General features: G+C 36.7%; 1 protein-coding gene across 6 annotated transcripts in view; it reads left to right on the plus strand.

Moving 5' to 3' along the window:
* Positions 1–12,673, plus strand: part of LOC113045961 (catenin delta-2) — a 79,773-nt gene that overhangs the window by 40,893 nt on the left and 26,207 nt on the right. For 4 of the 6 annotated variants that reach the window (XM_026206752.1, XM_026206753.1, XM_026206758.1 and 1 more), the window contains 2 exons: positions 60–309; positions 2,304–2,360. In XM_026206752.1, the coding sequence (XP_026062537.1) occupies positions 60–309; positions 2,304–2,360 (307 nt within the window). The remainder of the gene's footprint in view (positions 1–59; positions 310–2,303; positions 2,361–12,673) is intronic. The other 2 variants (XM_026206754.1, XM_026206756.1) reach the window with 1 other exon arrangement.

Below are 12,673 nucleotides of genomic sequence, written 5' to 3' on the forward strand. Positions count from 1 at the left end.
GAACCGCTTCTGTGACCAGGTCCTGACCTTTCTGCCCTGTCCCTACTCTCCTGTTGTAGCCCCTTCTTCTCCTGGTGTTGACCCCATACCCTTGCAGCGCACAGGAAGCCAGAACGCTACAGGAACGTTCCCCCGTGCCGGCTATGCCACTGGTCCTGGTGCCTCCACCGCCGACTATGCCAACCCCTACCGTACACTACAGTTCTGCCCCTCCACAGACTCACCCTACAGTAAATCAGGACCTGCTCTGCCCCCGGAGGCAACGCTGGTCAGGTCGCCCTCTGTGGACAGCATCCAGAAGGACCCCAGGTGAGTTCTTCCACTGTCGACTGCATCTTGAAGGAACTGCATATGGTGATTTCACCCTGTTAGTGAGGGTTAGAGGCGAACTGACATGCTGAGTGATTAACAAATCAAATAGAGCTTAATTAGAATTAAGACACTGTAGGGGAGAGTGGGGTAAGCTGTGCCACTGTTTAGTTTTATTTAGCATTTTTAAGCTGACACCTCAAAGCTTCTTACACACTTTAACCCACAGATACGGTACCGTTCAAAAGTTTGGGGACCAGTACTTTTTTCATGTTTTTTTTTTTAAGAAATCTTTTATGTTCAGATATTTGAAACATTATTTCAATTTAAAATAATGTTTTTTTTTTAATCTTTAGCAGAAATATTTCTTATTGTCTGTGTTCAAAACAGCTGTGCTACGTAGTATTTTTTGTGGAAACTGCAATACATTTTTTCAGGATTCTTTGATGAATAAAAAACTCATAAAAAAGAGCATGTATTTGATGTAGACATCTTTTGTTACATTATAAAAATCTGTAATCTTTCTCCAATTTGCAATACTTGCTGAATAAAAGTATTGATTTAAAATAAAACATCTTACCCCAGGCTTTTGAAAGGTGGTGTACATACTGTACATTTTATTTTTTTGCCAAAAACAACTAGGGTCAAATTCACCAATATAAGATATATTTTATGATATCTATGTAGATAATGAAAATGCTCACTATTTATGTGCATCTTTCAGTCACAAGCAGCTGTACATGATGGTTCCTTTCTAAATCTTTGGTCACAAATGTGCAGTTTGCTTGATTAAGGGCACATCTTACTTCACTCTCCCCTACATCATGAATCACATGATGTCACTTCCTGTAGTCCTTAGTTTGCCTGTGTAAACTTACTAAACCACAAAAAGATATTACACATTTGTTACAATTGTAAAAAAAAAAAAACATCTGGAATTATAGAGCATGCTTTTATGGATTATATAGCTAGTCAGTTCCACCCTTTTCACTGTTTAAATTGGTATTACGCATATTTTGGTTTTATCGTGTGACATTAATTTGATATGCTGAGAGGCCATTGACGATCATCTCTTGTGAGTGTATTATAGGACTTTCTCTTTTTTGGTTTGCTTGCTTTTTCTGCTGATTTGACCTTGTTTTGTTTCTGTTTTTGTTTTTTTTGTTTTTTTCTTGTCATCCCTTCTGTTGACTCCTCATGCCTTTGTTTCTCTCCCATGTCTTTTCACTGCTAGTGGCTATGGTGGAAATGGTATGACGTGTGATGCATTGCATTTACTGGCTGCAAACAAATGCACAGATATGCACAGACAATTTCATACTGTTACAGAACATGTCAAAGTCGTCTTTAATCTTTGGTTCACTAATAGTGTTTGGTATATTAAAGGGTGGGTCTGGCAACAATACCGGCCACAGTTTACCTAAAATCCTTGTAAATGACACATAAAACAGCATTTTTAAACATAAAAGTCATGTAGCTAAATATTGTAATATATATAGATAAAACATTGCATTATTTTTAACTCCTTGCACCTCCTGTATAGTTAAGGGGTTTTCAAACTTTCTGAATGTCATCAAGGACCAATAAATATAATTATCTCCTTCTTAAAAGGTTTGAAACCCCCTGATAATTGTCTTGAGAAACGTACTGCTTTTCTAAAAGTAGAATGCAGAAGACTTCTTACCATATATCAGTACTTGCACTGACTGGAAATGTGAAAGTTGATCTCACCCACAAATCGATTGTTACAACTGCTAGTTCACACTGGAGTGGTATAGTTGGGAGTTCTTTTCCGTTGTGTGAGACCCCTCTTTAATAAAAACCAACAAAGCAACAATTAAATATTTTAGTGCATGAAGAGAGTCAAATGCAAGTGTGTAGTATTATCATGCAGCAGCAAGAAGACAGCTAAACGTAAATACATTCATTTTTAATGTCAAATCCCTTTTTGCTAGACACCTATCCTGTCTCTCTCTCTGCCTGTCTCCTGATAGGTACGACCCTGAATTCCTTGTCTGGAATCAAAATCAAGCCGAGCAAAGAATGACAAAGTAATCCAACATTTATTTACATTTCTACTCCTCATCAACAAAAACACTGTTCTCCTCTCTACTCAACATCATATGCTAGGGCAGCATGACTGTGTTGAGACAAGCTATGCTTTACAGAATATGTCAGAATTATTATAATTTTTTTTTATGGATTTCCTTCCAACATTTCCGCATTCTGTTTACAAGAAGAGCTCTAGACTTTGATTCATCCCTAGAAAGGTTCATTTGTGGTCAAGTCCAAAGTCATTTTTGTTTGATTGTATTAATGATAGAAATTATTCATAGTTTCATGAAGAGCAGGTGTTCAGATCTGTGTTGGTTTTTCTAGGAGTGATACTTCATAGGAGTACAGGGTTTGTTCATTCCTGCAAAGCATCACATTGTGTGCGTGTGTGTGCATGTGTGTGTGTCTCATGTTGTGTTGTTATTCATTGTTTTGTTATAATTTTATGTTAAAGCATGCTTATACTCTTTTTACTTTATTTTACACAATCGTCTTCCTATCAATGCAAGCAACAGCCATGATTGTGTTGTTGTGTACCACATTTTAATGGAATAGTTTTATTAGCAACAAAAGATATTTTAACACAGAGGTTAGTTCAGGTTGTCATTTAAAGTGAATTAAGCTGAAACTACACTTTTACTATGGTAAAAATAGATGTGTCAATAAAATTTTCAAATTTATAATTAGAATTGGCATAACATTGAAAATTAAATCAAACAAGATAAGACACAAAATAAACTTTTGTATGAATATATATTTTTTTCCAAAAAAAAAACTTTAACAAGGATGGAATCAATTGATGAAATGTATTTCAAATGTGTTCTTTTCTTTTGAGCCTTCTAGTGATCATAGAATCCTGAAAAAAAGAACAAAAATATTGATCAGCACACCTATTTTCATCATTGATTATAAGCATATTACAGTTTTTCTCAGTCGCTTTGGTGCATTTCTCAGATCAGAAAATAATTCTCAAAACTACTTGTTCAGCCTCCACATCATCTAGTCACTTGTGTACATCATAAAAGCAGTTTCTCATTCTTTTGAACAAGTTGCGATTGCTTTGGTACATTCATGCAATTGATTATGTACATTTATCTGTGGTTTCCAACATTATCAGTTGCTAATGTTGCTCAAAATTTATTATGTGGTTCTCTGTGCAGTAGTCTTGCAAACATCTAGGCATTAGTTCATTGTATTAGTCATTAAATGCAAAATGGTTGATCTAGTTGTCCTAAACTTTCTATTAGACTTTTGTAGATTTGCCATGAATTGTGGAGGTGAATCTTGCCTTTCACTAATGAAGAGAAATGTAGATCACATTAATTATTAACCAGTTCTCTGAAATAGCTCAAATGTGCATCTCATGGACCTTCAATTGAAAAGCATATAGACAGAGGACAACGCAAAGGTTTCAAATTCTGACTTTCGATGAAGATCTAGGAAATGATCAGGATCAACAGCTGAGAGGAGGAATAGGAGTAAGGATGCATGGCAGAAGGTTGTAAAGGCAAAACAGAGCAAAAGACAGAAAAGACCAAAGATATCATATCAGATGAAATAAGGGCCACTGTGGACCATGTTGTAAATCATGGCCTTACACAGGCTGAGGTGGGTTTCCTGTGTTTGCCTTTGTAAAAAAAAAATTTCACCTTTGTTCCCATATTTATTTTTATTTTCTATATCACACTAACATTGCAATGTGTGTTTTTTTTCATCATTTACCAAAGATTTATGATTCTCTGCATTCATCAAAATATTACAGACAAGACTTATATCCGCCATTATAAGCCATATGCTTGTCAGTGATTCAACAGAACTCCTTTGGTTCCAGAATTATGCTATTAATGTAAGATGAGAGGATTTATTTGCCTGTTTTGTGGAAATCAAATTTATGTGACTGTTTTGTTGAAAAACGTCAGAAGCTTTTGCCCACTCAGGCATGTGGAAGCACTAATATAGTCTAATGCTGATTCTCTGATCTGTGCTCTGAGTGGGTGGCTGGAGATGAAGTGGCCACTGAACGTGACAGAGACATTTCCTGACCTCTCTCACTGCAGACAGTTCAAGCCGCCTCTCAGGACCATTCAAGCATGTGTGTGCTGAATCCACAACACTGCTGACCACTATTTCCTAAAGAGGGGGTCAACCACAGGTCGCACGTTCACACCCTGTTAGAGCTCACCGCTCCTGGCTGCACAAACCATATTTATGTTGCCGTTAGCAGCTCTTTGAGTCCCCAGTTTCTCTTACAGCTGTCAAAACAGTCTATTAGAGGTTTGTTTTACTGTAGGATGAGAGCTGTCAGAATCAGCCATCTGTAATCTCAAACTGACTGGTGGTTAGTTGCCCCAAACAACTTGATTTACTGAAGTAGAAAATGTTGGTCCTGAAGCAATATAAACCAACCTTTGATATATTGATACAAATGTTATTCAGCCCACTAAGCTAATTCTAAACTGATTGGTTGACAGGAATGTTCTGGATGACCAAATAAGGATATTAATCAAATAACTTAGGATGTTAGAATGAGGAATACCTTGGGAGAATCCTTTTAGAGTTGGTATAAAAAGGAAGTTGCAAATTTCCCCTATTGTGTTGTCTTATTGAACGAGAAAAGAGTCTATGGTGGGACTTGATTTTGTCCATTAGAATTGATTGGATCGTTGTTGTTTGCTAATTACTGCAATGTCATGTAAGTGATGATTACTGTTGTCAAATGTGACCACGGACCACAAAACCAGTCATAAGGGGGATTTAAATTAAGTTTTATACAAAATTAGTTTTCTATTGATGTATGGTTTGTCAGGAAAGGACAATATTTGGCCGAAATACAGCTATTTGAAAATCTGGAATCTGAGGGTGCATAAAAATTTAATAAAACTGAGAAAATCACCTTTAAAGTTGTCCAAATGTAGTCCTTAGCAACGCATATTACTAATCAAAAAATTACGTTTTGATATGTTTAAGGTAGGAAATTCACAAAATGAAGCATGATCTTTATGTAATATCCTAATGATTTTTGGCATAAAATAAACATTTATCATTTTGACCCCATACAATGTATTGTTGGCTATTGCTATAAATTTGTGTCCAGGGTCACAAATATGTTTCATGACCAAACCCCCATCTTCCATTGGTCGTACATGCAGAATCCCATCCAAAACTCATGCCATTGGTCAGTCCAGTATTGCTGTGTTTTGTAAGTCAGGGATGGGAATTGTAAAGATTCTGTCAACATTAACTCACCCTCATGTCATTTCAAACCTTTATTACTTTATTCTATGAGCACATCTTGCTTTATATTTTGTGTTCATAAAACCAAGCTTGGTCACACTTTATTTTAGGGTCCAATTCTCACTATTAACTAACCATTAACTATGACTTTTGCCTCAATTAACTCCTTATTTGCTGCTTATTAATAGTTTATAAGGTAGTTGATAATTTTAGGTTATTGAGTAGGATTATGGATGTCATGCATTATATGTCCTTTATAAGCACTAATAAACAGCCAATATGGTAATAATAGACATGCTAATAAGCAACTAGTTATTATGTATGTGTCCAATTCCTTATGTATTAGTATGAATTGGACCCTATAGTAAAGTGTTACCCAAAGCATAAAGGTGTCTAAAGTCCTTTTGGATCCGACTGACTTTCATTGCATCAAAAGAAAAAACTGTTTTTATGTTCCACAAAAAGTCATACAGGTCTGAAGCAGCATGTTTGTGAGTAAACTGTGGGAGAATTGTCATTACTATCTCTTCAAGGTGAAATAGAAAAATGGTGTTTTGGCAGTGCCTTTATCCATGAATCCACAATTCTTGTCTAATCTATTTTGTATGCGTGCAGCCTTTGATTGAGCTGTCACATGTTGTTGTTCCAGCAGTCATTTTCCCCGTTTTCTTACAGACAAAAGCACGCACCAGAATGGAAGTGCATGAAGTGCATGTTTCATGTGCGTGAAGTTTATTCAGCGCTGTGCTCGTGTTTGAATAGGAAAGCCAGGGAGCAAGCCGAGAGGACAGAGGAGCTCTATGCTCATTAGAGGGTTTGTTTTAACAGTCTGCACGCTTCATCGGTTAAGCCACAAGCTAGAGCTGCAGCGATTACATGGGCTGGTGGCTGGTCTTATTTACTCTGTTCAGCATGTGTAAGTTCTCTATTCATTTGCCCGTAATGCCAGAAGCTAGATGTATGACATATAAACAGGCCTGTAGTGTGAACTTTTTGTTGGCGCTGCACACACTTTGAACATGTGGCACTTAGCAATGCCACTTCTGTCTATGAGTAAGAAATGAAAAAGAATTGACTAATTTCATAGCGTTGACCTTATCAATGAAATCACTGCCGAAAATACATGCTGATTAATTCTTTTGTATTTATTAATTTATTTTGTCAATGACTTTGGAAATGAGACACAAAATACTGTTAGATAGTTTTAACTGAAACGTAAGGACGCACAATATCTCATTATGTCAGTACATAAACACATTGTGCCAGCCAGTATTGGATATTTTTCGTTGCTGTTTCTAAGAGCTGTGTACATTTATGGTAAATTGAGTTTAGTTTATTTGTAGAAATTATTTCATTTAATATTCTATTATTCTTTAATCCTGTGCATTAAATGTTGTGATGCTTATATTATATTAAATATAATATAAGATGCTTATATTTTATAAAAATACTACATTTATAATATTAGTAATTTACCAGTTATCAGCCATAATTTAAATTATACCTGTCATCTTATCTTATCAGTATTTCAATTTATAGGTTACATCATGAAAAGCATACTAATGATCTATCTATCTATCTATCTATCTATCTATCTATCTGTCTGTCTGTCTGTCTGTCTGTCTGTCTGTCTGTCTGTCTGTCTGTCTGTCTGTCTATCTGTATAGTCAGTTTGTTAGTTAATTATTATCTTTCAGTATTAAATATAAATGATATACTGTACCTTAATCAATTCAATCTTTGCTAATACAATATGATAAAATATATAATATTTGATATACATGTAAACGATAGAACACCGCAAATTGTAATGATTCACTGACTCTGTTTTAATGTAGAACTGGTGGAATAAATCCAGTTGCAGTATCTTGGCGATTTAGCTGAACACCAATAAACTGACCAATAATTTATTTATTGAACATCATTGTGTATCTCACGTAAAGACTTATTAGATTTACCTCTGCTGCATCCCGTTCAGTCCATCGGTCCATTAGCTTTATTTCTAATAATCGTGCTCAGTCAAGTGTCCTGAATGCATAACTTATGATGCTTTTATTTGGCTGTTTTTTATGCCACGTGACATTCAGTGGTCCACGAGGGGCTTCTCTTCTTCTTCCTCTGGCCGTGGGTTATTTGGGCTGCTGCGCTGAAACATGAAGCTGGGTTTTGTGGTGTTAATGTTTCTGCTATGGGAATGAAAGATAGGCTCACCTGACTGAATCAGAACAAAAGCCCAAACAAAGACCTGTCACAAACAGGAGAGTTTGTCTCATTCCAGTGAGTGCTTAAATCTTACATCACCTTCTGCTGAAGGATTTTCAGACAGCATGCCTAGCAAACCTTTTATAAGTCTAAGGCTACATCCACACGAAGCCAGAGCTTTCCCTATCCAATTCCCACCAAAACCACAAAACCTACACAAAACGATTTAGTATACATGCCAGACCAGTATGTGGCGCTGTAATTCTGCCACAGAGATACACTCAAAATGGAGAAGAAGACTTGGACTATGCATAAACCTTGCGAGTGGTATACAAACAAATATGGAACAATACATTTATTAATCTGTGTTAATGTTAGTTAATAAAAAACAATTGTTAAGTGTGTGTTCATGATTTTGTTGGTGATACGTGACGTTGCAGTGTCTGATAAAGGGCGAGACATGGTCTGATGATGTCATCGTTTCAGAAAATATACAGATTCGCTGTCCACACGAAAACCCAAAGGCGGCATTTTCAAATGTATCCAATCTGGGACCCTATTTAAAAAAATATCGATTTCACTCTCCCAAAATGCCGGATCCGTGTGGATGTATACGATACAAAATGTATGCATATACAGGAAACACGTCTCAGTGTGGACAGGGCCTAAGACAACAAGACCCAATCCTTTCTTCCCCTAGTTTTGTTCCAAAACCTGGTTAGCAGCTTCGCCGCATATATACTATAAGCAGCATCCTGGTTGTTGAAGAACCTCATAATTTGGAACTCTCTCTTTAGGCAGCAACTCAAAAATTAATTTTAGTTTAGTGGATAGCTGCAGGAATGATGTTATTTTGTTGGCCAAACCAGAAGTTGAGAAATCATTCTGCATTCCTCGACAAAAAGCCAATATGATTTGTTATGTTCTTTGGTATTGCAGAAAATAAACTCTGTGACCAACAAAAGTGTATGATTCTTACACATTTTGTTCATCAAGATAATCTTTACAAATGAATACAACATTTGCACATTTTAACCTAAATACAGTCAGCTGGAAGTAAAATCTAAAGTTAGGCTATAAATGAACTGCACCACGGTCACATGATGGCAACGTCACCAACACAAGCAGCTCTTTATTTAAAATCTAGTAAAAAAAGTAAAAGCTTTGAAAAAAAAAAGTATAAAATCAGGAGTGAGGTGTATTTTATGTTGTAGAATTTGTATGTTTCTGGAGTATTTTATGTTGTAGAATAAATAAAATTGATTGAGCTTATTTTAAACACAGACCACTATTTCAGGCATTTAACCAAAAACACCCGTTGACTTCGGAATGATGGAACCAGACTTTCAAAAATGCTAACTCATTTCTGGGTTTGAAGACTCATTCCTGTAGCACATTACAGTATATTTGCATGTTGTTGAACTAACTGGATGATACTAAGCCTAAGATTTACACTCTTAAAAATAAAGGTTCTTTACTGGCATCAGTATGAAGAAACTTGAACTTCCATGGAACCTTTCAAATGCAGAAAAGGTTCTTTATAGTAAAAAAAAAGGTTCTTTAGATTTTTTAAATGTTCTTTAAAAAAATATAATTTTGGAACTGTTCACTGAAAGGTTGTTTTGGGAATCAAAAATGGGTTTTCTATGGCATCACTGCAAAAACACCATTTTGGAACCTTAGTTTTTCAGAGTTTACACAAATACTGAATAAAATAAATGCATTTTTCAGTATTGAATGAAATATATTTTTATGAATGAAATATTATATTTATTTAATTTCTCATCTGCCATTTTACTGAACAATGCAATAATTGTAAAAAAAAAGCCTTTGCTTGAGTCAATTTGGTCAAAATAAGGTATCATTTAATGTAAGTTTTTAGCTTAAAATATTTAGTTCATCAATCTAATGGTGCACTAACTTCTAATGAGGAGAATGGCATCAGTTTCTTTCCCACACTCCCCCCTCCACACAAATGTCTTTTTGTAACCATCTACATGCATGCTTTGAAATACTTTCTACGTAGGCAGCACACTAGGTTTTGGAATGGAGCCTCTCTCATTTCTGACTGTTAGAATGAAGGTCAACCCTGGGTTTAATCGTGCTGATGAAGGGGTGGATCCTGCAGGTGAAGGTTAAGGGACAGTTTATTAGTAGACCAGCCACCCACCCACAGCATCTCTCCCTATCAGACCACGAGGGGTGAAATCACAAGTCTGAGCGTGCACATAACGAAAGAGCTCTCTGTTCTCTGTAGCGTGAATGAGTCATTTCCCAGCCAAATCCTTCTCCGGCTTTGGCAAGGGATGACATTTTTTGCAGGCCTGGGCTCTGAGCAGACGTTTGATTATTCATGTTTGGTGATTAATGGTATGTTCATCCCAGCTTCAACGGCCTGTCATAGTGACTGGAGCTGTGCTGGGGGAGTGGCCTCACCCAGGCATTAATTGTGGTAATGGGGAGGTTAAGGATTTGGCTGTCAGTGTAAGACCTGACAGAGCGGAGGGAGCGTCACCAGGCTGCAGCAGCTTGCACTCTGCATATGTGTCTGTCCCTGTAGGACTGGCCTGCTGGGAATGATTCAGCGCTAAGGTTTAATGATGCGAACGAGGACGAGCAGGGTGCCTATTACTATTCTGACTTTAATCATAAATGATATAGTCGATTTCTAGAGCAGCAGTTATCTAATAAATATGCACATTTAAATCATTATTCATGTTTAGTCCTCATTACTTATGTATGCATTCATTCGTGCTGTGATGCTCTGTTGTGTATGGATGTAGAGCACAAATGTGACTGTCCACTTCTTTGGTCGCCTTGATGCTTGGAGAACTTTCCCTGTTCCTTTAATACATCGATAAAGAATATTCAATGACACAACCAACTTGCTCAAAGTTGTAAACTGGAAAAAAAAGACAAGTACAAAATTTTGTATCTGCCTTATTTTTAAAGGGGGGGGGGGGTGAAATGCTATTTCATGCATACTGAGTTTTTTACACTGTTAAAGAGTTGGATTCCCATGCTAAACATGGACAAAGTTTCAAAAATTAAGTTGTACATTTGAAGGAGTATTTCTGTTCCAAAAATACTCCTTCCGGTTTGTCACAAGTTTCGGAAAGTTTTTTTCGAGTATGGCTCTGTGTGACGTTAAATGGAGCGGAATTTCCTTATATGGGTCGTAAGGGCACTTCTGCCGGAAGAGCCCGCGCTCCCGTATAGCAGAGCACTGAGAGCAGAGGCATTCACTGATCAGAGAAAGAGCGTCGCGAAATGTCACAAAAGAAGTGTATTTTTGGTTGCCAGTCACGCCTCCAGCCGGTCGTGTTTTTCCGGGAAAAATCGGTACAGACTATCTTTTCTTATGAATATAATAAAACTAAAGACTTTTTGGAGTTATGAAGGATGCAGTACTACTCTATAGGTACTCAAGATTAACAGGATATTGAGTGAAAACGAGCATTTCACCCCCCCCCCCCCTTTAAATGCAGAAGTAAGCTATTTTCCATGAATGCGACTTGCAATAGGTAAATAACTAGAAGATTCACAAAGTGCTAAAACTATTTGCGCTACAAACCAATATATTAGTATGATAGCAGAAAACAATTTGCAACATTACAGGGCGATTTTATAGCACAATGACAAAAGATGAAAATATGCAGAGTAAATAAAACTGTCCCTAATGTTACACAGCCTTAACGTACTATATTGAACAGTTGCATCACATTCACAAGATAGTTGTTTCCTTATGGTTGTATTATGTTATTGGTTGTAATATGTTGTTGTCAAAGCAGCTAGCTGTAGCTTTTTGCTTTGCTAAACACAAACGTCATTTCTTGATGAACTCAGGAGTTGGTAAAGCATTGGGGCAATGCCTTCTGATTAACTGCCATCTATAATTACATGAGGTAAACACTGAGTGAATAATTTCACTTTAGTGCATTAGTTAATTAACAGAGTCATTTCAAAGCTTCTGTCAAAAATTTATTTGCACTAATTAACCTAGAGTTGACTTATGAGCCAGCGCCACATTGATTACCATATAAACTTCATCCATTTTATAGCCATTTTGTGTTACACTTTAATTACTGATTAATGCAAACATTATCAATTAGCCCGCTCCTGTGATTTATGAAAGCCTCCTGTCATTACATCCAATGCATTGGAGAGTTTGCCTTGTCGTTTTGTGGGCTGCTGGGCATTTCCAACTCTCTGTAATGGATTTGGTTCTCTGTTTTGTGAACAAAGCTCTCAACATAGCAGCTTAGTGAGATGTGATTTAAACAAGCATTCATTTCTCAAGGTTGAACAATTATAAAAAGCAACAAAGATACAGCAAGTGAAAACGAAGTAGCCATGTTTCAGGATTATCCCATTTTGACCTTTTCCCAATGGATCCCATTCTTCTTTGTTGACCGCAATTGCCCTCTCAGGTTTACTGGTTGTGCTAGAGAGAAATGGGACATTCTACAATAGATGTTTCCCATGGTGCCTCTTACCCAGAGATGTTTGTCCATCAAGTTGTTGTTTTTTGCAAGCATCGCATTTTCTCTCTACCGTCGCATCTTAGTTTTTCTTTATTCTTTTCCCACCTTCCTTGTGCTCTCTATCTATCATTACCATACCATTTATTTCGTACTGGATCTTTTTATTTGAATTGATTCCTTTAGTTTGACAGCCTCTGACATGGTGTTAGCGTAGACACGGTGTTTTGTTGTCTGAGAATGAGAGAAAAAGAAAAACACAATGTTCTCCTCGCTTGCCTACATGCGGTGTTTCAGAGCAGATTTCAGAATAGTATGTTGAATTTACTTCTGCTGCTTTTTTAAATCACATTGTTGGTACTGGTATTCTTCAGATAGAGCCGCAGGACCCA

Source organism: Carassius auratus, chromosome 27 (assembly GCF_003368295.1).
Source record: "Carassius auratus strain Wakin chromosome 27, ASM336829v1, whole genome shotgun sequence".
NCBI lineage: Eukaryota > Metazoa > Chordata > Actinopteri > Cypriniformes > Cyprinidae > Carassius > Carassius auratus.